The 27,129-nt window shown below is 67.5% G+C and overlaps 3 protein-coding genes across 8 annotated transcripts; 1 reads left to right on the top strand and 2 right to left on the bottom strand.

Annotated features, from left to right (window-relative positions):
- The first annotated feature begins 5,790 nt into the window (after nucleotides 1-5,790).
- LOC309590387 (uncharacterized protein) lies at nucleotides 5,791-13,991 on the top strand. 2 transcript variants are annotated; one of them, XR_014228140.1, is made up of 7 exons: nucleotides 5,791-6,181; nucleotides 6,403-6,529; nucleotides 7,545-7,733; nucleotides 8,798-9,100; nucleotides 9,854-9,967; nucleotides 10,931-12,822; nucleotides 12,962-13,991. XR_014228140.1 is itself a non-coding variant. In XM_082311523.1 (6 exons), the coding sequence occupies exons 1-6, from the start codon at nucleotides 5,918-5,920 to the stop codon at nucleotides 12,046-12,048; spliced, it is 2,115 nt and encodes a 704-aa protein (XP_082167649.1). In that variant the 5' UTR covers nucleotides 5,791-5,917; the 3' UTR covers nucleotides 12,049-13,991. The 2 variants fall into 2 exon arrangements, 1 of the variants encoding a protein (XP_082167649.1); XM_082311523.1 differs by having other exon boundaries at nucleotides 10,931-13,991.
- Nucleotides 13,992-15,722: 1,731 nt separating this feature from the next.
- Nucleotides 15,723-20,821, bottom strand: LOC309594876 (zinc finger protein 212-like). 4 transcript variants are annotated; one of them, XM_082321278.1, is made up of 5 exons: nucleotides 20,775-20,821; nucleotides 20,123-20,503; nucleotides 19,015-19,141; nucleotides 18,089-18,208; nucleotides 15,723-17,271 (listed from the first exon to the last, which is right to left on the bottom strand). In XM_082321278.1, exons 1-5 carry the CDS (start codon nucleotides 20,796-20,798, stop codon nucleotides 16,220-16,222), a joined length of 1,704 nt encoding a protein of 567 aa, XP_082177404.1. In that variant the 5' UTR covers nucleotides 20,799-20,821; the 3' UTR covers nucleotides 15,723-16,219. The 4 variants fall into 4 exon arrangements, with proteins under 4 accessions (XP_082177404.1, XP_082177402.1, XP_082177403.1 ...); XM_082321276.1 differs by lacking the exons at nucleotides 20,123-20,503; nucleotides 20,775-20,821 and adding exons at nucleotides 19,324-19,822; nucleotides 19,916-20,115 and having other exon boundaries at nucleotides 18,591-19,141; XM_082321279.1 differs by having other exon boundaries at nucleotides 15,724-17,268.
- Nucleotides 20,822-22,217: 1,396 nt separating this feature from the next.
- LOC309594907 (zinc finger protein 783-like) lies at nucleotides 22,218-26,459 on the bottom strand. 2 transcript variants are annotated; one of them, XM_082321307.1, is made up of 6 exons: nucleotides 26,343-26,459; nucleotides 25,701-25,827; nucleotides 24,652-24,750; nucleotides 24,210-24,338; nucleotides 23,983-24,114; nucleotides 22,218-23,462 (listed from the first exon to the last, which is right to left on the bottom strand). In XM_082321307.1, the coding sequence occupies exons 1-6, from the start codon at nucleotides 26,442-26,444 to the stop codon at nucleotides 22,561-22,563; spliced, it is 1,491 nt and encodes a 496-aa protein (XP_082177433.1). In that variant the 5' UTR covers nucleotides 26,445-26,459; the 3' UTR covers nucleotides 22,218-22,560. The 2 variants fall into 2 exon arrangements, with proteins under 2 accessions (XP_082177433.1, XP_082177434.1); XM_082321308.1 differs by having other exon boundaries at nucleotides 22,218-23,459.
- Between the last annotated feature and the right edge of the window lie 670 nt (nucleotides 26,460-27,129).

Below are 27,129 nucleotides of genomic sequence, written 5' to 3'. Positions count from 1 at the left end.
CAGTCGAGCAGCTCTCGCAGGGGGCTCTGCCCCGCGCTCCCGGCTGGCGAGACCCCACGGCGTCACCCCGAGGTGCGACAGGCAGAGGGGACCCGCCGCCCCCCCAGGCAGCACAAGGGGACCCCCAGGGACCGGACCCCCAGGGATGCCCGGGGGGACTGGAACCCCCCAAGGATGCTCCCCAAAACCCAGACCCCCCCAGGTATTCCCAAGGGAATGCCCCCCAGATTCCCTGCAGGGATGCCCCCCAAAGCCCAGACCCCCCAGGGAAGCCCCTGCTCTCCAGGGGCGGCACTCCCCACCCAGGACCCTGGCACTCAGCACCCCCACCCACGTCCTCGCGTGCCCCTGGGCCTCGCTGGGGGGCTCTGAGCTCCCAGGGAGGAGGCACGTGCCCCCCGGGGACAGTGGGTCGGGCTGTGCAGGAGGGGACGTTCCCCCCCGCAGGGACCGAATCCTGCCCCAGCGTCCCACTGCGCGGCCCCTGCCCCGGCACTGGGTCCCCCAGGGCTGCCCGAGACCCCCTGCGACCCCCCAAAACCCCCTGGGACCCCCCGAGACTCCCCGGGACCCCCCGGGACCTCACCAGCCGGCGGCGCGGGGCTGCAGCAGAGCCCACCATCCCAGCCCGCAGCCCAGGCTGCTGCCTCCCCGCTGGCGGAGGAGATGCCGCCCGTGGAGCTGGGGGGCCTGGCACCATCCCCAGTTTGCGGGCAGCGGTGGGCAGCGGCTGCCGGCGACTCGGCTCGCGAGGGGCCGGGGTGGGCGGCCGGGCCTGCGGGGCGCGCTCAGGGCAAAAGCCAACGGGACCCGGCTCATCCCACCCTCGCGCCCGAGACCCCCCGGCACAGCCCAGGAGCCGCAGCGAGCACCAAGCGCTGTGTGCCCGGCACCCGCCCCGGCTTGTTGGGCTCAGCACCGGCACCCCGAGTCCTGCTGCCACCCCAGGGTGCAGAGCACATCCCTGGCACCCGCTGCCGAGGCACACGGGGTGGTACCCGAACCGCAGCGCCAGCGAGCGCGGGGTCCAGGCAGCTCCCTCCCGCTGCCTCCATGGAGACCGGAGACCAGCGCCCAGCCCCGTCGTGCCGTGCCATGCCATACTGCGCCGTGCCATGCCATACTGTGCCGTGCCTTGCTGTGCCATGCCATGCCATGCTATGCTGCAAGGTGCCATGCCATGCCGTGCTGTGGTGCGTGCACAGTACCACGCCATGGCATGCGCTCAATGCCGTGCCGTGCCTTGACACGCTGCACGGTACAATGCCATGCCGTGCCAAGGCGTGGTATGATGCCGTGCCACACCTCTGAGCGAGCGTCCCCCCGGCAGAGACTGGTGACCGCCGGGCTCTCCCCGCTGCCTCTCCCCGGGGACACGGGAGCCGCTCGCCGGGGGGCCGCGGGGGCCAGGCCCCCTCACCGGCAGCTCCTCCAGGCACCTCTCCAGGCTGCGGAGCGGGCAGCTCTCCACCGGCGCTGCCGTTATAACTGCGAAAACAAATTCCAGTCCCCGGCCCCCCGAGCAGCCGGGCGGCCCTGGACACAGCCGGGAGCAGGGGCCAGGGGGATGCCCAGATTCCCGGTACCGGACACCCGCACCCCTTCACCCCCACGCTGGGGTCCCCAGCCCCGTGGCTCACCCGCTGCACGCACCGTCCCCAGCTCCGCCGCGGGGCTCTGCCAGCCGCCGGCTCCCGGTGCGGCCCAGCTCCGTGGGGACCGGGGTCTGCCAGGGGGCTCGTCCTGCAGGCAGGCGGGCCGGCCCCGGGGACACCCCCGCTCTGCGGCGACGCCTGTGCCGGCATTAGGAGAAACCCCTGCTCGGTGCTGGGTGCTCCCAGGGTGCTGACGCCGGACCCCTGGGGGGTGCAGCCCCCACCCTGCCATCGCTCAGCGCTTGGCTGCCCCGGACCCCATGCACCGCTGGGACGCAGCCACATCCCTGCCGGCGCTGCCTGGGCTGGCGGGGGCTGCAAGGTGGCTTTGCCCCCCTCACCCTCGCGTCCCCACCGTCACACGCTGCCAGGCACCACGGCAGAGCCCCTGCGTCCCCGGTGCCCAGCAGGGCAGGACCGGGCTCTCGCCCACCCAGCACAGCCCCGGCGCTCACCATCTGCACCCGTCTGCTCAGAGCCCGCTGCCATGTCCTCGCTGCCGGCGGCACTTGGCTCCGTGCCGGCCTTGGGGCCACCAAAGAGAAACTCGGGGATCTCCTTCACCAACCGCACCAGGGCGCCGAGGGCCGGGCTGCCGGGGGGCCCTGGGGACGGGGGAGGTGGGGGTGCCGGGAAGGGCAGCCCCCCCCGGCGCCGGGCGCCGAGCTCTCCCCGGCCCGAGGAGCGGGACCCCCGCGCCATCCCCGCTCCAGCTGGGACGAGCACCGTGGCAGGGCCCTACCGAGGGAGGCCAGCAGCTGGGATGTCCCCTCCGTCACCTCCCGGTGCAGCTCCCGCTGCCATTCCTCCAGCAGCTCCCACTCCTCCGCCGAGAACCGGACCGCCACGTCCTCGAACGTCACCGGCGCCTGCGGGGAAGTGACCGGGGGTAAAAACTCCACGTGCCTGTGGGGAACGGGGATGTGCTCACTGATGCTGTGGGGACGCGCCGGGGGTCTGGGGAGCGGAGCCCGTGGGTGCTGGGTACAGGACGAAGCCGCCATCCCCAGGAGCCCCCGAGCCCCTCGCGGAGCCGTGCCAGGCGACGGCAGGACCCCCGGCCAGGCCTCAGGTGTGCGGGGACGGCGGGTGCGAGCAGCCGTGCCAGCTCCGGCTGGGAAAGGGCGTGCTGCTGCGCCCGTCCCGTGCGGGCAGGGAGGCCAGCACGCTTCCCGGCACGCTTCCCAGCACGCTTGCTGACAGGTCCCTGCACGCTTCACGCTCCGTCGGGGAGGACGTGAGATAACCTGCCCTGACACCCTGGTATTTGCAGCGGGAGTCACTCCGTCCCACCTCTCCCTCCCCGCGCTGGCTGGGCGGGGGCCCAACGCCACGCGCGATGGTCGCTCCCGGCTCTGTGCCACTGTGCCCGTCCCGCTGACACCAACCGTGCAGGGATTTGCCAAGACAACCTTGCGCTGAGCGGTGCCGGAGGGAGCCAGTTCGCAGCCCCCCCCGTGGCATTTCCCCCGTCCCGCTCCCAGCCCCTGTCCCCACAGCCCCCCGTCCCCATGGCCCCCCGTCCCCGCGGCCTCCGAGCGGGAGGCATGCGTGGCTGTGGGTGAAGACGGGCTTTGCCGCTGGCCCCCCCGGCAGCTCGCCCCTCCAGCACGGCAAAACCAGGCTTAAACCCCTCCGGGCCGGGGAGGGGACCCCTCGGGGGGCTGGGGCTCCCCTGCAGCTCCTCGGGTCCACGGGGGACAGAGGTGACACCGAGCAGCTCCGGTCGCACGCCCCGGCCAGTCCGCGCCCTGCGCCGAGCAGGGGGGTGAGGATCGCCCCCCAGGTCACAGCAGCCCCCCAAATTCGGGGCTGCCCCCCCTGCTTTGCTGGCCCGAGGTTGTGGCCAGCCCGGCAGCACCCAGGGGCCTGTGGGAGCGTTCGGGCCCCGTCCACGGGGGGCCACGGTCCCGCCGTGCCCAGGGCCACCCTGGTGGGACGGTGACCCCCGGGGACGGGCAGCCATGGGCAGCACCGGCAGGGCCCCGTCCCCGCGCCACCGGCCAGACCCTCACCCAAAACTGCTCCGGGGGTGCTCCCCTCCCCGGTGCTCCCCATCCCAGTGCTCCCCTCCCTGGTGCTCCCCCATCCCAGTGCTCTCCCCATCCCGGTGCTCCCCCATCCCAGTGCTCCCCCATCCCAGTGCTCTCCCCATCCCGGTGCTCCCCTCCCCAGTGCTCCCCATCCCAGTGCTCCCCATCCCGGTGCTCCCCATCCTGGTGCTCCCTCCCCATCCCGGTGCTCCCCATCCTGGTGCTCCCTCCCCATCCCGGTGCTCCCCCATCCCGGTGCTCCCCTCCCCGGTGCTCCCTCCCCATCCCGGTGCTCCCCATCCTGGTGCTCCCTCCCCATCCCGGTGCTCCCCATCCCGGTGCTCCCCATCCCGGTGCTCCCCATCCCGGTGCTCCCTCCCCATCCCGGTGCTCCCCATCCCGGTGCTCCCTCCCCATCCCGGTGCTCCCCATCCCGGTGCTCCCTCCCCATCCCGGTGCTCCCTCCCCATCCCGGTGCTCCCCATCCTGGTGCTCCCCTCCCCATCCCGGTGCTCCCCTCCCCGGTGCTCCCCATCCCGGTGCTCCCCATCCTGGTGCTCCCCTCCACATCCCGGTGCTCCCCTCCCCATCCCGGTGCTCCCCATCCCGGTGCTCCCTCCCCATCCCGCTGCCCTCCCGGTCCCACCTGCCGATTCGCGGCCATGGCTCAGCTGCGCGGCTCCGGTCCCCGCTCCGGGACGGCGGGCAGCGGCGGAGCAGCCCCGCTCCCGGTTCCCTGCTCCCGGTTCCCGGCGGAGCAGGGCTGGAGCTGCCGCCCGCCCCCCGCCCGGCTCGGAGCGGGACCGCCGCGCCCGCAGCCCCGGCCCGGTGCCCCCGCTCCGCCCCGCGGCGGGGCCGGGGCCGGGGGGGCTCACCCTGACCCGGGGCAAAGCCCCCGGCCCGGGGGGGCCCCGCAGCGGCGGGGGGGCTCGGGCCGGTCCCGCGGGGCTGGGGGTGCGGGGGCACCGGGTGCGGGGGTCGGTGGCACCGGGGGGTCCGGGGGGGTCAATGGGGTGCGGGGGTCGGTGGCACCGGGGGGTCCGGGGGTGTCAATGGGGTGCGGGGGTCGGGGGCACCGGGGGTCCGGGGGGGTCAATGGGGTCCGGGATCGGTGGCACCGGGGGTCCGGGGGGGTCAATGGGGTGCGGGGGTCGGTGGCAGCGGGGGTCCGGGGGGGTCAATGAGGTGCGGGGGTCGGGGGCACCGGGGGGTCCGGGGGGGTCAATGGGGTGCGGGGGTCGGTGGCACCGGGGGGTCCGGGGGGGTCAATGGGGTGCGGGGGTCGGTGGCACCGGGGGGTCCGGGGGGGTCAATGGGGTGCGGGGGTCGGTGGCACCGGGGGGTCCGGGGGGGTCAATGGGGTGCGGGGGTCGGTGGCACCGGGGGTCCGGGGGGGTCAATGGGGTGCGGGGGTCGGTGGCACCGGGGGGTCCGGGGGGGTCAATGGGGTGCGGGGGTCGGTGGCAGCGGGGGTCCGGGGGGGTCAATGGGGTGCGGGGGTCGGTGGCACCGGGGGACCGGGATCAGTAGCACCGGGGGACGGGGGCAGTCAATGGGGTCCGGGATCGGTGGCACCGGGGGTCCGGTACCGCCACGGGGGCGATGGCCCCGCCCCGCCCCGCCTCCTCCTCCCGGCCGCCAGGGGGCGCCCCGCCCCGCAGGCCCCGCCCCTCCCGGCGTCACGTCCTGGCGGCCCGGCGGGCGGCGCTGCCGCGGGGCGCGCGGGGCCGGTGGCGGCCATGTCCCGCCGGGGCCCCGCTCAGGTGAGGGCCGCGGCAGGGCCCGGGGGGCGCAGGGGCCCGCAGGGGCCCGCGGGCCGGGGCCGGGGCCGGGGCCGGGGCCGCGGCTGCCCGGGGCCCAGCGCCAGTACGGGCCCCGACGGCCGCCGAGCCCGGAGCCTGGGGAGGGGGAGTCCCACGGGGGAGCCGGTCCCGGGGATGGGGAGGGCACCCCGGGGGAGGTGGGGCTGGGGGTCCCCCAAGGCTGCCGGTCCTGGGGGATGGCGAGGGTCCCCCTGGTCCCCCGGGGGAGGTGGGGGTCTCCCGGGGGTGCCGGCCCCGGGGGCTGGGGGGTCTCCCGGGGCTCTGGGGGGTGGAGCAGGGGGGCAGCCAGGCTCTGGCAGAGCCCCTGGGGGCTGCGGGGCCCCTTGGGGGTGCCCAGGGCCGCCCCCGCTGCCCTTCACCCCCTCCCCAGGACTCGGGCACCCCCCGGCGCAGGGCGGCGCAGGCCATGGGGCCGCGGGCGGCGGCGGGGCGGCAGGCGAAGGCCCAGCAGCTGCAGGAGCTACAGAGCCGGACGGAGAGGGCCGAGCAGAGGCTGCTGGCCTGCGAGAACCTGGTCGGGGAGCTGGGCAGCAACCTGGCCGCGCTGGGCAGCCTCCTGCAGGACTACGGGCACCTCCAGCAGCGGCTGGACAACGTGGAGAACCTGCTGAAGAACAGGAACTTCTGGATCCTGCGGCTGCCCCCTGGCTCCCGGGGCGAGGTCCCCAAGGTGAGGGCGCCCGGCCTGGCCCCTGGAAGCACCAGTGCCACCGCCGTGGCTGCGGAGGGGGTTAGGAAACGCCAGAGCGATTTTAGGAAGGGGCTTGGGTGGCTGAGCGCCTGCGAGTCCTGCCCTGAGCTCCGGCAACCGAAGCCAAGCTTGCACGCACGTGGTTTCCAGGTAGCTAACCGCGCCAGAAGTCACCGAGGGCGTAACGCTTGTGATTCCAGGTACCGGTCACGTTCGATGACATTTCCGTGTACTTCAACGAGCAGGAGTGGGAGAGGCTGGACCGCTGGCAGAAGGATCTGTACAGGGCTGTGATGAGGGGGAACTACGAGATGCTGATCTCCCTGGGTAAGGCACGGGGTTTGCGCCTCCGGATGAGCGTCTCTCGCGGGTGGGCTGGAGCGCTTCCCACCGCAGCCCGGTTCGCTGGGGCAGGACGCCTGTAGCTGGCAGAACCTCTCCTGGGCAGTCAGACCCACGCGTTTTCCCCTCCTTCCCGCTTCGAAAACGATAAACGATGTAAGAGAGATCTGTAGAAAATAATAGCAGCAGTAGTAACACGAACAAGACCCGTTATAAAAGGTACCCACATGAGATGCCGTTCCTAACGACTGTGTAAGCGGGCTCCAGGGTCAGGGAACCATCCTCATCTTCCAGCGCAGTCCAGGATCTGGGTGAGGTCTGATAGTTGCATCTTGAACGAGTTCTTGTTTTCTGTCTATTTAGCTCTATTTAGGAAAGCAACGGGGACGTTTCCGCGTACCTCGGTAAAGAACTGACCGAACCCTGCTCGGCCTTTCCAAGGGCACCCGAGACGTTCTTGCCTGATTTAGGCTGTAAGATGCTCCCCGCCAAAAGCCGTTTCTCAAGCGTGACAAGCAACGCGCTGGCCTGTGCAGCTCCTGAAGCTGAGGCTTCGCTTTTCTCAGTGGTATTTTGTAGAAACAGAACAAGGCTGTTCCTCTCGTGGTCCCTCTGACTACAGAGCGGGAAGTTTTCTGCCCCTACCCCAGACCCATAGCTCAGAGGAGTTGCTCTTCAAGTCACTGCTAAAGTTGAAATGTGAGGAAAATGTTAAAGACAAAGCCTTTCCTTCCACTTTGAGATTTTAGTTCGTGTTCTGATATTTAGATTCTCTCTGTACTTGAGCTACAGCTGTGCTCACGGGCGGATCCTGCCGCAGGGCCGAGAAAGCAGCACCGCCTTTCCGGTTAGAGCACGGATAACGTGTTTGTGTCTGTCTGCGCTGCCGGCTCGCTCCGGGGTTAGGGGGAGAAGGGTCACTTTGAGAGTTCAACAGACTAAACGTGCAGCCAGTCCCTAACAAAACCGGCTGTCCTCCGCTCCTCTGCCCCGCGAGCAGACTATGCCGTCTCCAAGCCTGACGTCCTCTCCTGGATCGAGAGGGATGAGGAGCTCTGCGCCAAAGACGGTCGGGAGCCCCCGCGGGCAGGAACCGGAGCAGGCGAGGAGCCCCCGCCGCCAGCAGAGGAGCTGGACCAGAGGGAAGAGGCGCTGGGAGAAGACGAAGTCCCCATGGAAGCTGACACAGGTAAGGGAGGGGGTGCCAGGAGGAGGTGGCCGTGCCTGTCTCAGCTTTGTCAGGAGGTCTCCCAGCCGCGTCTTTGTTAGAAAGGAGCTGCGCTGAGGGTCTGTTGACTCTCTTGACTAAACCTCCACAGCGTACCTTGAATCTGTCTTCCAAGAGGAAAGTTTAAGCTTGGACAGATGAATCCCGTGGAGAAAACCAGACAAAGCCTGGCAGGAGGGGCTGGGCTGGAGTCTGAAGCGGTGGGACAGACCTCTTGTGATCCCTTCCAGTCCTGTTTCAGTGCAATTCGGCAATCCTTCTTCACCTGATTGCATGCATGAGCCCTAGGGCTTCCAAAGACGCTCCTGCTTGCCTTGGTGAGAGAGGAGACGTGGTGGGAAGTGAGGAATCTGGGAGCCTGCAGTGGGCGGAGGAGGCTGGAGCAGCTCTGCTAGCGCTGGGGGGAGCAGAAGCCGTCAGGATTGCCTTGGGGCACGGCATGGGAGAGCCGGAAAAATCAATTGTTAAGAGTGCGAGGGCTGGGCCAGAAAGGCAGGAGGTGCTGGAAAGGGACAGGCAGACCCTGACAGAGCTGAGGGAAGAAGAAACACGCGGGCAGAGCTGTGGTCGGGAGCTCTGTCCTGCCCAACTGAGGGGCTGGGGGTGACGGAAGCCCCGGGAGAGGCTGGGGGCAGAGGGCAGGGCAGGCGCTGTCCTTCGGGGAGCGTTACCCAGAAACGAAACGAGCCCCAAATGTCTGTTTGGGGGTTGGTTTATCGAGTGATCCTGGGAAGCGAGGAAAAAGATGTGTAGACGGAGGCTCTCCATCTCCTTTGTGATTTTAGTTCATGTTCTGTACTTAGATTCTCTCTGTACTTGAGCTACAGCTGTGCTCACGGGCGGATTCCTGAGAAAGCAGCACGAGCTTTCTCGTTAGAGCACGGATCACGTATTTGTGTCTGTCTGCGCTGCCGGCTCGCTCCGGGGTTAGGGGGAGAAGGGTCACTTTGAGAGTTCGACAGACTAAACGTGCAGCCAGTCCCTAACAAAACCCTCTGTCCTCCGCTCCTCTGCCCCGCGAGCAGACTATGCCGTCTCCAAGCCTGACGTCCTCTCCTGGATCGAGAGGGATGAGGAGCTCTGCGCCAAAGACGGTCGGGAGCCCCCGCGGGCAGCTACCAGAGCAGGTGAGGAGCCCCTGCAAACAGGCGTCCGAGATGGTCCCGAGTCAGAAGGTCCGGAGTCCCCGCAGACACAGAGCGGAGACGGTCCCGAGTCCCCGCAGACAGGCGTCCCAGACAGTCCGGAGTCCCTGCAGACACCAGAAGAGATGGACCAGAAGGAAGAGGCTTTGGGAGAAGATAAGGTCCCTGTGGAAGCTGACACAGGTGGGTTCCGCGGGTGCCAGGAGGACTTGCTTCCCCAGGCCATTCCTGTCGCAGCTCTCTCGGGTGTCCCAGCAGTGTCCCTGGGAGAGGGCCTGGCAGGTCACCCTGCTTAAGAGAAGCATCACCAGGGAAAAGCAGAAGCCTTGGGGCGCGTTGTCAAGGTGCTGCCAGGGAAAGCGGGAGGGGTTCGAGGGCCCGAACAGGAGGTGACGTGGGAATACTAGCTGTGGAGTTGGTGGGTGGGTTCAGGAGGGATGAGGTTGCTCTGCAGAGGTGACAGCGTGCGGCACCTTGGTGTTTTTGCTCCCAGCCCTCCCTCTGCTTTTGGTCCTTATGTGTGGCTTCGCTCCAGTTCCTTCTAATGCCTCACGTGCTTTCCATAGAATCACAGAATCGTTTAGGTTGGAAAAGAGCTTTAAGATCCTCGAGTCCAACCACTAACCCAGCGCTGCCAAGGCCACCACTAACCCATGTCCCCAAGCACCACATCTCCCCGGCTTTTCAATCCCCCCAGGGATGGGGACTCAGCCCCTGCCCGGGGCAGCCTGGGCCAGGGCCTGGCAGCCCTTTGGGGAAGGGATTGTTCCTAATATCCAACCTAAACCTGTCCTGGTGCAACGTGTCATGGCTTCTTGAGCCACAGCTTTCTCTGGCTCTTCTGCACGCTGCCAACACGTCTCTGTTAGCATCACGCCGAAGCAGGAAGATGTGAGCTCTCCGCAGGTGTTTAAAATTGCTCTTTTCTGGAAACAGAGCTCCCCATCCTGGTGATGAACGTCACGTCCTTGAGCGCACGAAAAGAGGCGCTGCGCAGGAAGGATCAGCCGGAGACAGAGATTGGAGAGGAGCGGGCTGAGTCCAGCACCAGTGAGTAACCCCGTGCAGGGGAGACACGGGGCCCTGCAGGCAGAAAGCAGCTCCCAGCTCGCCAGCGTGCTTGAAATGGGGAGGGAGAAGAAAGTTTCAGACCCCTTTTTTATCACCAAGCACGGGAGGGGGCTGGTATTGGGCGTTTCAGCCCTATCCCCTCTGCGGAAAGAGCAGCAGTCCAGTTGGGGTTCCTTCGGTCAGAAATCGGGGCGAGCAGCAAGCAGCAGCACGCTTCCCTCCTCCAGCTCTGCCGCGTTACGGTGGAGCTGGCCTTGAGCTCAGGTTGCCTAACGCTTCCCGTCGCCCACCCCTCTTCCCCGTGCCAGAAGCGGAGGGCGCAGGGGGTGTGGGAAGGGGGGCAGCCGTCTGCGGACACCCTCCGTCCCGGCCCTGAAGCTTTGCCAAGCTAATACACAGAGCGCTTTCCTCTTCCAGGGACTCTGTTTCTGGCACTGGTGTGCAGAGTTAAACGGCACGGGTTCTGGCCACGGCTTACACCGGCTGAATGGCCTGGCTGCCGCGGGGGTGTGGAGAGTTCACCACAGCCCTCACGGGAGCCGGTTTGCCAGCGTTTGGCGTTTGCCGGCACTCCCGAGCTGAAGTGCTGAAGTACTGCAGGCTCTTCAGCGATGTTTTTTCCCCGCTACGTCTCGTGGCTGTTGTTGGTGTCGGGGTTTTAGAGGTGGATCCCTTTGCGCCACCGGCCCCGGTGGCCCCGCAGCAAACCGCAGCCTGGTTCTTCCTGGGAGCAAAAGAGATCTGCCCCCCCGAGACCGCGCTGGCTGCTCAGGGCGTGCGGGCAGGACGCTGCGGTGGCACCCGCACCTCTCCAGACTGCGCTCGCAGATTTGTTGGTAGCTCCTTTACTGCTAAAAGCCTGCCCGGTGCTTCGGGACTTAGCCACAAGCTGGGTTTGTCCTGGGAGCGTGAATGACCAACGCCGCTGTTGTTCCGTTTCAGAGGAAGGCTTCTTACTGGGAAATGAAACGGTGTGTGAAGGGGCTTCTCCTCCTGACAAGGTCAAGGTGAAGGAAGAGGAACCCGAGGCACTGCAAGAGGTTTCCGCACCCTCTCCCGGCCCAGAGATCCAGAAGTGCCCCAAAAGCGAGCAGGCCAAGGCCAAGAGCAAGAAGAAGCCGAGCAGGTGCACGAACAGCAGGCTGCTGATGGGCAACTGCCGGCGCGGCTACGTGCGGGAGTGGTCGCACCCCTGCACCGAGTGCGGGAAGCGTTTCCGTCTGAAAATCAACCTCATCATCCACCAGCGGAGCCACGCCAAAGAGGGACCCTACGAATGCACGATGTGCGAGATCAGCTTCGCCGACAAAAGCCGCCTGGACCTTCACCAGAGCATCCACATCAAAGACAGGGCCTTTGGGGCCAAGGTCTGGGGGAACGTCCACCCGGAGCTGAGGATCCGGCCGAGGAGGAAGTTCTGCGAGGTTTTCTGCGAAGGCGCCCACAGCCTGGGCAGCAGGACGTACGCTGGGGGGCCCTGGCTGGGCCAGGCCAAGGACGAGGCGGACAGGGCGAGACTGTCCAGCGCGTGCTTCTCCCGACAGCAGGATCCCAAGGCTCGTAGGAAGCCTGTGCCGCAGTGCAATCTGTGCAAAAAGATTTTCTCTTGCTCCTCTTCCCTTCAGCGGCACCTGCGGACCCACTCGGGGGACAGGCCGTATTGCTGCACCGCCTGCAAGAAATGCTTCACCCGCAAAACTCACCTCTTGCGCCACGAGAAAATACACGCCCGCCAGAAAGGCCTGGCTGCGTTCCGCAAGCCCGCGGCGGCCCAGCCCGTGACCCTCGCGCCAGCGCCCCAGCAGCCCCAGCCGCAGGCAGCCCCGGAGGCGCCCGCGGGCGGGAACGTTCCTCGCTCACCAGCCCAGGCGTCCGAGAGAAACGTTAGCCACGCGGCCGCCGCAGCCACAGCGGTTCCAGCAAACGAGTTCCCGGTCGCTCCTGCGGAACTCGGATCGCCAGACGAGAACTGCCACGTCCACGGCTGGGGCGGGAGAGCCGTCCAGCCTGTGGTCAGGCTGGGAAACAGGGCAGTGGTTTCGGGGTTGATGGAGAAATGACACCAGGAGGGATCCGAGCTGCTGGTGTCCCTGGAGAGAAAAACGTGGGAGCGTTGATTTTGCACATGGCAGGGCACTGGGGTTGTGAATCATCTGTCCACTGGATTTTAGGAGCTTCCCTGAATTGTAGAAGGAATCAAAAGCTTGGATACCACCACAGAGAGCAAATTACAGCAGCCTCCGGTGAGCCACAATGCTTTACCATTCCTGACTCTTGTGTCTGCTGGCTGAGGCACAGAATTTCCCCAAGCTGACCTTCCCGGGCGATGACCGGGTACGTCCGCGGCCCAGCGGGAGGAATTGCAAACAGCAGCTGGGGTCAGCCAGTGCCTGACGCTGGAGCTGATCCCTCGCGTTTGGAAATACAATTGCGCAGCAAAGAGGACAGAGAAGGGGATCGAGCTGGCGAGCCAGGCGGGATTCCCGAGGAGCTCTTCACTTCACTGACAAAGTTTCCTGACCAAGACGCCGGATGAAGAGAGCGTGGCATCTCCGAGACCCCATCGCGTCCTGGCCACGCTTGTCCGATAACCCAGCCTGGTGAGGAAACCCTCGATCAGGCTGGGAACGCCCGAGTGTTGCACTGGAAGATACGTAGAACGAATCAAACCACAATATTTTCTGCTTGCGAGGGTGCTGCAGGTGTTTCTGCGGTCCCAGCGGCACTCCTTCCTTCAACAAGGCCAGCCCGCGGCAGCCGGGAGCGCCCAGGAGAGTTAATTCCCTCAGGACCAGCCTGCACAGATGGAGGGTCACTTTAGAAATACTTCACGGGTAAGATGGCCCCCGCGCGGCAGCGAGGAGCCCTCCTCGGCGCTCGGGCGTGCCGGCTCTTGCACGGGAGCGGCCCCTCGGCTCGGCCCTGCTGCCGAAGGAAGCCCCCGTTCCCCAAACTGCAGGTGGTCTCCTTTAGTCACGTGCAAAATCCCGCCGGAACTGATCCTATGGAAGAGTAGTTCTGCTAGCTACCTCAGACGTCTTGTGGAGCGAGACCTGCCGCGAGGCAGACGGGTACCGGGAGGCCGGTAAGCGATGAAGGCCAGGCCAGCTGCGGCTCCGGCGCCCCCAGGAACCACTTGAGCCGCGCGTGTCCACGGCCGGAGCCCTGCGTGCGTCGCTGGGAAGCACGGATCATGTACAGAGCGAGGAAACGGGGCCGGGGGCATCGCCGTGCAGGCCCAACGGAGCGGTCGTTAGGACTCCAGAGTTGATTTTTCTGGGTTTTATTTTTTTCATTGAGTTGTTTGATGTAATTGTTTGACGTCACTAAGTCTCCCTCGCCGGGCAGGGAGTGTGGGGAACCAGTTTGCTAATCGGAATTTTTTCATTCCTGGCCGCTCAGGAGGGCTGACGAGCTGCAGGGGAGGCTGCTGCGGGCAGCGCGCTGCGGGCGCCGAGGAAATGCCTGTGCCGCGTCCTGGTGTAATCCTCGGCGCCGAGCCGCGCCCTGCCCCGTCCTTGGGGACGCACACAACGTCCCGCTGCTGCTACAGCCGTCCCCTGGGATGGCGGAGTGTGCCCCGACTGTAGCGGTCGCCAGGAGGGGGTGACGGTGGCAGACGGGGCCGGTGCTGCCCGCGGCCGAGCCCTGGCTGCTGCCTTGCGGCGGTGCGGTGAGGGTGGGCGCAGCAGCGAGCCGTGCTCTGGCCTGGGCTCCGGCACAGCACGGCGGCACGGGCTGTACTGACCCACCTGGTTATCCCTGCCCAGGTAGAGATCCCAGTAACCCCCAGTTGATCCCAGTGGCAGGGGATGAGTCAGCTGGTGTGCCGGTACTGCCGGGGGGCAGTACCGCCCAGGCCAGCGCGGGTGGCGTGGAGGGGCCGGCCTCTCCCCCGGGGTAACTGCCCCAAGCGGGGCATTTCTTCTAACGGTGTTGTGACTGGGACCAGCGTTTCCTATGAAATCCCAGCTCCCTTTCTCAGGCTACGGAATCAATAAAGTATTTGTCTGTACATCTGCCCGGTTTGGGGGGGGCTGCGCTGGCACCCTCCTGCCCTGCCTGGGGAGGAGTAACCGGGATCGGCGCAGGCAGAGCGAGGCCGGGGTGGCTCCAGCCTGGAGGGGCCCACGGGGGTCACAGCTCGGGCACCCGGTTCTGCGCGCCATGGCGGGCCAAGAGCCCCGGGAATGGCCCAAGGGCGACTGTGGGGAAGGCGGGGGCTGTTGCCGCTGGGCTGGGAGGGCAGCGGGGGCCAGGGGAGCCCCGAGAGCGGGGCTGTGCCTGGGGCAGCTGCTGCAGGAGGCTCCGCAGCCTCCAGAGAGCCCGGGCCTGGCCTCTGTGCTCCCTCCCGTCGCCCCAGGGAGCCCCCGAGCTGCCTCTGGTTGCACAGGGCTGTGCGAGGGGATGCTCTGGCCCTTTGCCGCTATCCCAGTCCTCACTGGACACCCTCTAATACGTCCCAGTCCCTTGCACTGGGCCCAGCACCCTGGTGTGTGCCCCGGCGCCAGGCAGAGGGGCAGGATCCTGCCCAGGCCGCCGGGGCCCCCCAGCTCCTGCCGCCCACCGGGCTGCACTGCCTGCGCTTCACATGGCTGCCGAAGCCGCGGCGGTGCCCTCCATGGATATGGCCGTCGGGACCGCAGCCCACGGCAGCAGCCATGCTGCGTGAGGGTGGAGCTGCAGGCAGGGGTGTCCCTGGGGTGGTGTCACCCACCACTGTGCCCCGGGGTGTCACCATCGCCCTGGGTGCCCCCTGAACTTGTCACCCAGGCACCCCAGGGATGCCATCGTCACCCCCGGCTGGGCACCCCGCGCGCCAAAGCAAGGGGACGTGAGCGCTGCCTGCGCCCCGGGGTGCCGCTGCCTGCGAGCACTGCCCCCGGGGAGCCCCAGGGCCGGGGCGGTTCCACCGGGGCGCCGAGGCTGCTGTGCCCCGCAGAGCCGCGCCGGGCGCTCCCACGCAGGGACGAACGCAGCGGGCGCGGGGGGGCTGAGCCCTGGGGACACCCCGACCCCGGGCCTTGCCACTGCCCCACGCCAGCCCAGCCCCACCACGGTGGTTGCCACACAGGGACTGTGGCCAGGGAACCGAGCCGCAGGAGGATGAGCGGCCAAGGGGACCAGGGAAGGGCTGGCAATGGAGTGGCCCTGGCTGCCACGGGCAGGGCTGCAGGCAGGGCTGCAGGCAGGGCTGGAGGCGGGAGGGAGGTATCGCTGTCCTGCCAACGCGCTCTCGGCACTGCCAAGGAGTCCCACGGAGCCCCGATCCCGCAAAGTGGGGCTGCGGGAGCCTACGTTCCCATGGGGCAGCTCCGTGTTCCCATCAGGCAGCTCGGCATCGCCGTGGGGCGTCTCGCCATTGCCATGGGGCGGCTCAGCATTGCCGTGGGGCGGCTGCGCGTTCCTGCCCTCGCGGCTGAGAAAGCAGCAGCCCCATCCTTCTCCTCCCCGGGCCTGACGTGCAGCCCAGGGCCCCGGCACGCTCAGCCTCCTGGTTTGCATTAATGGCGAGGCCTCATCCCCAGGGCGCCCAGCATCGCCGTCGCAGGCGACAGGAAGCAGCAGGCGACGGCAGGGACGCGGGGCGGCCGCCCGTGGCGTGCTGAACGGGAGCCGCGCGCCTGACCGCGCCCACGGGAGAGGCGTACGCTGTAACACCCACACCCGCGGCTCCCTTTGCCGGGTGGAGCCGGCGCGGTGCCAGCCCCTCACCGACACCCCAGAGCGCAAGAGGAGACCACGTCAAGCCCAGTCCTTTATCCAAGTCTCGTCCCTGCTGCCCAGCCACAGCGGCCCCTCCTCGGGCCACCCAACGCCCCCTCCACACTGGTAGTGTTTAAATAACCCTGAGTTCAACCGCTCCGCTCCCCGCTCCGCCGGGCCCCTCACAGCTGCTCCTCCGCCGGATCCCCCTTCCACGGGGCAGAGGCACAACCCGGCTCGGGCCCGGCCGCCAAACCTCCTCCGCCGCCGCTTGGGCCAGTCTCTTCGCCCCCCCCGTGCGTCTCCCTGCCCGCGCAGCACATCAGCCTGCTTCCATCCTCCTCCTCCTCCTGGAGACCCCGGCGGCGCAGAGCCCCGCGGCGGTGCAGAGAGCCCCGCGGCGTTGCGGAGAGCCCCCGCGGCGGTGCGTCACCAGCGGCCTGGTGCGTCCCGTCGTCGCAGGCTGCTGCACCTCTGCGGAGCAGCCTGGAGAAACGCTGCCCCTTCCCTTCTCCAGCCCTGGCGCTAGGGATTATCCTGGGTCAAAGCTTTGCAGGGGCTGGTCTCCCGGTCGTGGTTCGGCAAGCTGACTGCAGGAGAGCTGGCAACGGCGTGGACCTTTTGGTGGTGGTTCAGAGATTGCCGGTGCCGGAAACTCTTGCTGCAGCCGTTGCACTGGAAGGGCCGCTGCTGGGTGTGCCGGCGCTGGTGCTCCTCCAGCGACGCTTTCTGGGGGAAGCTCTCAGCGCACTCGATGCAGCGGTAGAGCCGTTCCCCGGCGGCGCTGGCCCGCGCGGGCCGGCCCGCCCACCCGCCCCGCAGCTGCACCCCGTGGATGCGCTGGTGCTTCTGGAGGTGGTGCTTCTGGATGAAGCCCTTGCCGCAGGCGGGGCAGCGGTAGGGACGCTCCCCGGTGTGGATGCGGTAGTGCTTGTTGAGGTTGGACTTCTCGTTGAAGCTCTTCCCGCAGGCAGGGCACTGGAAGGGACGCTCGCCCGTGTGCAGGCGCTGGTGCCGCAGCAGCGCGGCGTGGTGGGCCAGGCTCTTCCCGCAGGCCGTGCAGATGAAGGAGCCATTGCTCTTCCTCACCTGGCTCTGCTGCCGCGCCAGGAGGTTGCGCTTCAGCCGGACGCTCTTCCAGCCCGGCGGGAGCGCGAGGGGCTCTTCCCCCGCGGCGCAGGGACGAAGCTCCTCCGAGCCGGGCTGCGACGAGGCCGCCTCTGCGGTGGTGTCTTCTCCCAGCGCCATTCCCTGGGGCAGGGCGAACGGCTGGTCAGTCCCCACGCCGAGCACGTGCTCTGTTGGGAAGGGCAAGCCCGGGGCAGGGTGAGCTTCCACCGGCACCACCACGGGCTTAAATTCGGGCTGGGCAATCCCGTGTTTGCAGAACTCCCCTAAGCCCTCTCCTGCTGCCTTCTCGTCCACGCCAGCGTGGCTCTCCCAGGGCGCCGGCTGCTCCCGGCCCAGGGGAGCCTCCTCTTCCAGTCGCGCTGAGGGTACCTGCGGCAGAGCCAGGATTTCAGAGCCTTCCTCCTGGGGCTGCTGCTCTTCTGTCTTGATCACGATCTTCTCACCTGCTGAGAGACAGCAATTCATCCCCGGCAAGGAAAGCTCTCCCGTGCCCGCGGCCCCGGTGTGGGAGCAGGAGCTGAGCTTCCCCTACTGCACCTCGGGGAGACGAACCAGAAATGGCGTCGTTAGGAAGGGAGCAGGGGGGTTTTACCGAGAGCAAAGCGGGAGAAGGACACAGGAGGTGGAGGGCGTGTTGGCACCTCCTGGGGGGTTCTGGGTATTCTGTTGGACCTCGGGGACATTTGACGGACTGACAATGCAATACTCGTAAAGAAACCGAAACAGAGGAACTGTGGAGGCTGCAGAGTCCCCTGTCCTGGAAGGGACTTTGTCAGGAATGGCAGAGTTTAGGTGGGTGAATCTGGGGAAAAGGATCTAACGCAAAACCTTCCAGGAGCAGGAGGGACAATCTGCCCGCAGGCGTACGGCCGCAGAGCCGCCCTCGCGCTAAGCCTTGCCCCAGGGCTCCCTGTTTTCCACTCTTTTTGGCAAGGGGGCTCTTCTGGGCTTAAAGATTTGGTCTTAAAAGTTTTAAGGAGGCCCCAATCACGTGGCTTAAATTCCCAACAGCTTCTGCCCCCACGCAAGACTGGAACCGCTCCCAGCAGGGACGTGATCGGTTCCACTGGCCCCGTCCCCATCGGGAGCGGCAGGGGCACTGCCGCGGGCAGGCTCCAAAGCCCCTCGCTTTGTGGGCAGGCAGCAGCGGCGCGCGGGCAGCAGCAGAGCAGCGCGCCCGGCACAGACCCTGCCCAGCCCGGGCGTCTCGTTAGCGCTCGTTCTCAGCCTTCGCTGCCGAGCCGAGCGGCCGCTGTCACTCACCGCCGCCAAGGTGCTCCAACACCGCTCCCTTCTCCGGCAGCCCGTGGGTCCTCGTACCCAAATCGTCCCCGTCCTCGGCCGGCGGCAGCAGAGCGGGTTTGGAGCTGGCGTCCCCGGGCCCTGGGAAGGAGGAAGCGGCAGTACGAAGCGCTGACGCTGAGGAGCAGCACCGGTTCCCCTCGATAAAGGGCTGCTCTCGCACGGCCCGAGCTGCGCGGTGCCCGGAGGGGCCTGGGCTCCCAGAGCAGCGGCTCAGGTTTCCCAGGACCATCAGAGCAAGCAGGCTGGTGTCAGCCAGCCCAGGCAAACGATTTCAGTTACCCCAGGAAGAAGCGACTGTCGGGCACTCATCAGCCTTTTAAAATTTCAACCCAAAATAATTAGTGCTAAAATTTAGGACTGTCCGCAGCAAATCCCCACAGGGTGGGATATGTACAGCCTGCGTCCTGGCAAAAAAATGGCGCAGGAACACGGGTTGCAGGACACAGCATGGGCACGTCACCTGAAATCCCCACCACGTGCTGTCCTGAGCGCGCGGGGAGGGCTCTCCTCTGCTCCCGCAGACGCTGGGCCGAGTCCCCGGACTCCGGCGGACGCCCGCTCTTCCCGCAGTGCTCCTGCTCACGGGGGCAAAGCCTCGCAGGGCAAGTCAGGGCTGACAGAGGGCCAAATCCTGGCAGTGTCTGAGTGCCCCCACTGCTGTGTTGGCAAGGCGAGGCGTTCTTCGGATGCACAGGGTGAGCAGGAAGCACAGTTGTCACCCATAACCAAGGGGCACCAAACCTTAAATGCGTAAAGGCGTCACCTCTTACTGCCTGTTCTCCCCCGAACGCCCAGACAACACAGCAGCCCGCAAGCGGCCGTAAGCTGGATTCACCCCAGGGGATGACAGCGTGTCTGACGCGGGAGCAGAGACCGATCCTCACCAAGAGAGACCACAGCCTCATAATTCCCCTTCGTCGCGATTCTGTAGAGCTCCTTCTGCCGGCTCTCCGCGCTCCCCCACTCCTGCTCCGGCAAACTGGCCGCGTCATCCTCGCACGCCGCTGGCACCTGAAAGCGCAGGAGGCACCGCCTTGGCGCTTGCCCACCTCGTCCGTTCCCCCAGGCCCCGCCGCTTCCCCAGGAAAGCAGACTGCGGTGCGACGCAGTGCGGGTCCCCAGCTCCGATGGAAAGGAGCCGCGTCACGGCCTGAACCCAGGGAACCATTCCAAAATGGCAGAGCGAGGCTCACTTGTTTCCCCACACGCACACAACCGGGACCGGTTCACAAGCGCCTCTCATTCCCTTGATCCACACTGGCAGCCTGAAGCAGCCGGGTGAGCAGTAACCCCCTTCACCATCCCACCAGTGAGGGACCAGCAGGCCCCACCAAAGCTGGAAATGCTCGGGGGCGGTTGTTCTGCTCCTCCTCTTCACTGGGGACAGGGAGGAGCGGGACGTCTCTGACTGCTGCCTTGGCGTGTCGGCTCTCGCAGTGGAGCACCTGAGGGGCCGCGTCCGTGCTGCTCCACGCAGCTCCCGAGAGCCGATGCCGCAGCTCTCCAGCCGCACGGTGGCCTGGGGCACATCTCCATTACCTTGGGCACGTCCCCGTTAGCTGAGGCTCGTCCCCGTTACCCTGGGCACATCCCTGTTACCTTGGGGACATCCCTGTTACCCTGGGGACATCCCTCCTGGCTGGGGTTCGTCTCCATTCATCACCTTGGGCACGTCCCCATCACCTTGGGCACCTTCCCGTTACCTTGGGCACATCTCTGTTAGCTGGGGCTTGTCACCGTGGGCACATCCCCGTTACCTGGCGCTGTCCCTGTCACCATGGGCACATCCCCATTACCTGGGGCACATCCCCGTTACCTTGGGCACATCCCATTAGCAGGGGCTCGTCCCCGTGGGCACGTCCCCGTTAGCTGGGGCTCATCCCCGTTACCTTGGGCACGCTCCCGTTAGCAGGGGCTATTCCCGTTTGTCACCATGGGCACATCCCCGTTAGCTGGGGCTCGTCCCCGTTACCCGGGGCTCATCCCCGTTACCTTGGGCTCGTCTCCGCCGGTGCCCGGGCCGGGCCTGGGTGCCCAGCGGCTGCGGTGCTGGAGCTGCCGCTCGACGTGCTCCAGCCGCCGCGAGTTCTCCCGCAGCAGGGCGGCCAGGGCGGCCCACTTGCGCTCCAGCCGGCTGCCGAAGTCCAGCACCGCCTTCTCCAGCCCGGTCACCTTCTTCTCCGCCGTCTCCGCTCTCCCCTCCAGGCTCAGCAGCCTCAGGGCCTGCGACTCCACCTTCCTCTCCACCGCCTGCACCGCCGCCACCACCGTCCACAGCGAGATCTCGGGCACCGCCGGCGGCTTCTCCCCCTCGGGGCCGTGGGGCTGCGGCGGGAGCGGCTGCCAGGCCTCGGGCCCCCACTCGGGCTCCTGCTGCGGGGAGGAGAGGGGCGCTGAGGGGGCGCCCGGGGCCGGGGCCCGGCGGGGCCGCGGTACCGGTCCCTCCCTCCCCTCACAGCGGCGCGGGGCCGGGCCGGGCCCGCCGCTCCCAGCGCGGCGCCGCGGGCTGAGGCCGAGGCTCTGCGGCAGCGGGGCCGGGGCCGCCCGCCGGCCGGTGCCCGGGGCGGCGGGGGCCGAGGGGAGCCGAGGGGAGCCCCGGGGGCCGCGGGGAGCCCCCGCCGCCGCCGCCGCCCGCCCCCGGTACCTGCGCGGGGCCCCAGCGGGCCATGGCCGCCCGCGCCGCCGCCGCCGCCCCGCCACAGCGCCCCCTGGCGGCCCGCCCGCGGCACCGCCCCGCGCCCCGCCCCGGTGCCCCCGCAGCCCCCGGCCCCGTCCCGTCCCGTCCCATCCCAATCCCCCTCTCATCCCCTCCCATCCCATCCCCATCCCCACCCCAGTCCCCATTCCACCCCAATCCCCATCCCATCCCAGTCCCCATTCCATCCCAATCCCCATCTCATCCCCTCCCATCCCATCCCCATCCCCACCCCAGTCCCCATTCCACCCCAATCCCCATCCCATCTCATCCCCATTGCCCTCCCATCCCGTCCCATCCCAACCCCGTCCCGTCCCATCCCATCCCCATCACCTCCCCATCCCCATCTCGTCCCATCCCCATCCCATTCCATCCCAATCCCCATCTCATCCCATCCCATCCCATCCCCATGCCCTCCCATCCCGTCCCATCCCATCCTCATCCCATCCCCATCTCGTCCCATCCCATCCCCATCCCATTCCAGTCCCCATTCCATTCCAATCCCCATTCCATCCCAATCCCCATCTCATCCCAATCCCCATGCCCTCCCCATCCCATCCCCTCCCATCCCACCCCCATCCCCTCCCAATCCCCACCCCATCCCAGTCCTCATTCCATCCCATCCCCATCCCACCCCCATCCCCTCCCAATCCCCATCCCATCCCAGTCCCCATTCCATCCCAATCCCCATCTCATCCCATCCCCGTGCCCTCCCATCCCATCCCAACCCCGTCCCATCCCCATCCCGTTCCCATTCCCATCCCTTCCCATCCCCATCCCCTCCCAATCCCCATCTCATCCCCATGCCCTCCCGTCCCATCCCATCCCCATTCCATCCCAATCCCCATCTCATCCCCATGCCCTCCCGTCCCATCCCCATTCCATCCCAATCCCCATCTCATCCCCATGCCCTCCCCATCCCATCCCCTCCCATCCCGTCCTCATCCCCTCCCAATCCCCATCCCATCCCAGTCCTCATTCCATCCCAATCCCCATCTCATCCCATCCCCATCTCATCCCATCCCCATCTCATCCCATCCCATCCCAACCCCATCCTATCCCATCTCAGCCCCATCCCGTTCCCATCCCCATGCCCTCCCCTCCCATCCCCATCCCCATCTCATCCCAGCCCCATCCCATCCCATCCTGTCCCCATTCCATCCCAATCCCCATCGCATCCCATCCCATCCCAATCCCCATCTCATCCCCATCCCCATCCCCACACCAGGACCGCGGGTCCTGCCCGTTACTCCATGCCTGGTGCTCCTCCAGCCTCACTCCCCCATTCCATCCCACCAGGAGGACCCCACCAGCGTTCCCGGTGGATGCAGCCCGCCCCCCTCCCCGGAGCCGGAGGAAGCCACGTTCAGCCACGGGAAGCATCCCGATTTCTACAGCATCTATTGGCGCTCTCCAGAAAAGGGAAGAGTCTTCCGCCACAGCAGCAGCAGCGCCCGCTCCCAGCATCCCACCCGCCCCACCGGCGCTCGGGAAGGAGCGACCGGCGCACCGAGGGTCGGCACGGGCGGCGCTGGGCGCCCTCCATCCCCGCGGCGGGGCAGGAGGAGCTGGGCGCCACCACCCATGCTCCAGCTTTCACCCTACCCGCTGGCGCCGGCGGTCAAGGAGGGCGAGAGAAGATCCGACAGCGTCCTCCTGTCCCCGGGAGGAAACCTCCCGGCTTCCCACCCCCTCTCCTGCTACACTTCCCGCTCCCCGCATCCCCGTCGGCGCTTTAAACTGGTGCCGGTGGCACGGGGAGCTGGTCCCCGCAGGGGTACGGCCTCTCCTGCCGCACGTGGATCCTCTGGTGCACGTTCAGGTGGTAGTGGCGCTTGAAAGTCTTCTGGCACACGCCGCACTGGTAGGGCCGCTCGCCCGTGTGGGTCTGGTGGTGGCGGACAAAGTCAGAGACCCAGGTGAAGCTCCTGTTGCAGCAGGGGCAGAGGATGAGGTGGTGGTTAGTGTGTCGGCGCTGGTGCAGGATCAGAAAGCTCTGGCTGGAGAAGTTCTCCATGCATTCGTTGCACGTATACATCATTTTCCCAGGTGATAGCGGGTATCTGTTGGGGCCGGGCTTCCCCCACACGGTGCCGCAGTCCCGGCTCGGGGCTCGGGGCTGGGAGGCAGGGCACGGCGCCCGGCTGGAGCACTCCTCCGCCTCCGAGGGCTCGCAGAACCCTTTGGCCGCCCGGGCCTGCAGGTGACGCCGCATTTTCTTCTTGGACATGAAGCTCCGGTCGCAGTGCGCGCAGACGTAGGGCACCCAGTTGCTGTGGCTCCACTGGTGGATGACGAGGTTGATCTTCAGCAGAAAGTTTTTCCTGCAGACGGGGCAGGAGTAGAATTTCTCCCGGGTGGAGTTCCGCTGGCAGGCTGCCGTCCGGCCCACGCAGGAGCCCTCCACCGGCTCTCCCGGGGAGGCGACCGCGCAGCTGGGATCCGCCTGCGCCGTTGCTCTGCAGACGTCTGGTATCGTCGCCTTCCCTGGCTCCTCCGCTCCCGGACCCTGGCCACTGTTCCCTGAATCTTTCACGTCCTCTTCCGGACCCTTCGAGGGCGTTTCAGGCACTGCCGGCTTCTCCACAGCGACCTCCTCTTGCGGTACCTCCGTGGGGATCCCCACCTCGGCATCTACTGGAAATTTTTCAGAACCCAAACATCGCTCTTCCAACGCGGTTTTGAGGACAAGGCATGAACAGCAAGAGCCTTTCCTCCCGCCTCACCTCCCGCGCCCTCCCCAGCCAGCAGCCAGCGCGAGCCCCAGCCCCGTTCTCCCCTTCTCGCTCAGCCTCTGCACACCCGGACTGCCACAGCTCGTCCCCACGACACCCCGGGGGCGGTTCGAGATGACAAACGTCACTTAGGTGGGATGGGGGGAGCCTAACAGACACACGGGGGCTCGTCCTTCCAAGCAAACTGACCGGGTGGGCTGGTTCGCACCGTGCCGTGCCTCGTCCTTTACGGTTTCAAGGCTGGCAACAGGATTTACTGCCAGAACCCTTTCTTGGCCTGTCTGAAGCGTGTAAAACCCTGCCCTGAAAGCCCCAGGCTCAGAGAGAGCCTCGCATGAACCTCCTGTGGCTCTCTGAGCGTGCCGGCGCGCCCCCAGGCCGCCGGCCCCACCACGGAGGGATGAAGGGCTCTGTCCCAGTACCTGCTGCGGGGGAAGGCGATGGAGACCGGTTCAGATTCACCGCTTCACAACACACGGAGAGAGGGCAGGACGGGGACGGGGTTGGCTGGCTGAGATCCGCAGGGACAGCGGGGGCTTCGTGAGGGACGTGCGCTGCGAAGGCAAGAGGAGCGATGACGACCCTGGGTGAGATGCAGCCAGGCGGGGCCCAGGAGCCCTCGCGGCAGCTGGGTTTGCCAGCCACTCACGTGCGCTGCAGGTCGCTGTGACCGCCAGGCTCCTGCTTTCCTCCGGGTCCCTGCAGTTCCCCTCGCGAGACTCCTTTGTCTTCATCTCCAGCAGACCATCATCGCTCACGCAGCTCGGGCGGTCCGGCTCTGGGGAGGAGAAGGGCGCTCGGCGTTACCGGCAGCCAGCTGGGAGCTCAGAGGAGCAAGCGCAGGGGTGGGCGTCCCCCGCTCCCCGGCCCCCGGGGCATCAGGAGCCCTGCAGCATGCTGCTGGGCCAGGGGAGGGCTTCCAGGCTATCGACGCGTCCCAGCACGTTCCCTGTGTCCTCTCCCAGCACAGACCGTGCCCAGCCATCGCGGGAGACACCTCAATCCCTGCGGCTGAGGGCAGGGACTGCAATCATCCCGGTAAGCGGCCAGGAGCCAGGATCCTGGCACAGAAGAAACCCGGTGTCACGCACCTACGGCTGGCTCCGGGGCCGTGTCCGACTCCGCCGGCGTGCACAGCTCTTCTCCTCTTTCAATCCGAGATAAGAGTTCGGGCTTGGATAGGGCACAGTCTGTGCAAGAGCAAGACAGGCATCAGAGGCGAGATGCGACAGCGTCTTTGCGGGGGCACCCAACACAGAGCCAGTCCCGGCCCAGAAAAACTTCATCTCCAACCGGGGCAGTCAGTGCCGGCACACGGGGAGTTACGGACACAGACAGGGAGCCGCAGGCAGCGCTTCTAGGGGGGGACCTGAAAAGCCCCCTCCGGCACGTCTGACACCAGAAAATGCACCCGGCTCTGCGGGGGGGAAATCCCTGCTCCTCGGGCTGCGCTTGCAGGGGAGCCCCAGGGCAAGAGGGGGCAGCCCTGGCGGGGAAGCCCAGGCCCCCGCTCCATCGTCTGAGCACTGGAAAGCATTAATTACGAGGACGAGGCCCTGGCTGGGCTAAGCGGGGTGCCAGAGAATCACTTAGGATGGAAAAGACCTTTAAGATCATCGAGTCCAAGCAGACGTTTTTGGAAAGCTTGTTTCCAGCTGCGAGGGCCACACGTTCGAAAATCCAGCCAGAATCACCCCAAAGGCTGCCCCGCGAGATCCTCTCCCCTGCCTAGCTCTCCCACCGCGACGAGGCAGCGCGACCAGCCTCGGTCCCCACGCCAGGACAAACGGGTGGCACATCCGCCACGCCGACAGGAGACCACACGAGGATCTAGACAGACTTGGAAGAGGGAATTTCTGTGATGAAAAGAGGGAATTTCTGTGATGAAAAGAGGGAATTTCTGTGAAGACAACCCAGAGAGCTCAGTGTACCTGTTCTCTACGAGGAGGAGACACCCAGCACTTACTACCCGCTCCTGCGTGTACCTGCGCCCTCCGACCACTGCCGGAGGGGACAGGGATTTGAGAGGATCATTTGAGGGCTGGAGATCGCAGTGAAACGCGGAGAGGCAGAAAAGTAACCCCGAGAGAGCTCCCCGGGCAGCGACGGTGGCTGCCAAACCAGCGCAAACGGAGCCTACACAGGGACACCAGCATCTCGTAGTTGCCCTCCATCACGCTCCTGTACAGCTCCTTCTGCCCGTCGTCCAGGCTCTCCCACTCCTGCCTGCTGAAGTGCACCGCCACGTCCTCAAAAGTCACCAGCACCTGGGAGCGCGGGGGCTGGGCTGTGGGAGGGGGCGGCTCCCCCCGGACAGCCCCCAGCCCCTCAGACATCACCCCCCAGCCCTCCCAGGGCCCAGAAAGCGGCTCCCCAAAAGCCCCCACGAGCAGTTCCCTCCCAGCTCCCCCGAGCTCCCAGCCCCACCAGCACCCCACTGGATTCACCCGCAGCCCCCTAAAAGCCCCCTCAGCCCCCCCAAACCCCTCCCAGCCCCTCGACGGCCCCACAAGCGAGCCCCCGGCTCCCTCCCAGCCTCCCGGCAGCCCCTCGGCGTCCCCCCAGCCCCCGAGCGCCCCTCAGCCCCACGACGGCCCCGTGACTGACCCCCCAGTCCACTTCCAGCCCCCGTCGCCCCCCAACAGCCCCCTTCGTGGCCCCATGGCTCGCTCCCAGCCCCACAATGGCTCCACAGGCGACTCCCCCCCCCCCCGGCCCCGGGCTCACCCCTGCCCCAAGCGACCCCCCCGGCTGATCCCGCGCCCCCCGGCCCGCTCCGTACCGCGGGCAGCCGCAGCCCCCAGGGGGGCCCGTCCCGCAGCGCCGCCTCCGCCCGCTCCAACCGCCGCTCCAGGACCTCGAGGCGGCCGCGGAGCTCCGCCATGGCCCCCGCCGCGGCCGCGGGAACGGGCAGCGCCTGGGCAGGGCCTGGGCCTGGGCCTGGGCAGGGCCCGGCCCGCCCTCCCGCCGCCAGGAGGAGCGCCACCCCGCGCCCGCCCCGCCGCACAGCGCCCCCTGCCGGCCAGGCGGTGCCGCCCACCGCCTCCCCCGGTGTCGCGGCGGGGCGGGCTCTCCCCGCTGGCCGCCGCGCCGCCCCGGGGAGAGCCCGGAGGATTTCGTCCCGGCCGGCTGGCTCCTTTTTCAAACCGACCGCTTCTCGGTGATTGATAGCTGTCAATCACTCCCGCGGCGCTGCGGACCGCCGGCCGGTAAGGGGGCGCTGTTGCGAGAGGTGGCGAGCGGGGCGCCCCCTAGCGGCTAGGGGGTGCGGTTCAGGAGGCGGGGCCGGTTACGGCGCGGCGGGGCCGGAGCGGCGGCGGTGAGCGGGGCCGGTCCCGGTGTAGCAGGGCCCGGGCGGGAGGGGAGCCCGGTCCCGGTGCGGCGGGGCCCCGGCGGGAGGGGAGCCCGGTCCCGGTGTAGCAGGGCCCGGGCGGGAGGGGAGCCCGGTCCCGGTGCGGCGGGGCCCCGGCGGGAGGGGAGCCCGGTCCCGGTGTGCGGGGCCCCGGCGGGAGGGGAGCCCGGTCCCGGTGCGGCGGGGCCCGGCGGGAGGGGAGCCCGGTCCCGGTGCG

Source organism: Platalea leucorodia, assembly GCF_965183815.1.
Source record: "Platalea leucorodia genome assembly, chromosome: 1".
Taxonomy (NCBI): Eukaryota; Metazoa; Chordata; class Aves; order Pelecaniformes; family Threskiornithidae; genus Platalea; species Platalea leucorodia.
Note: the sequence above shows the minus strand (reverse complement) of the source record. Positions and strands in the feature narration are given on the sequence as shown.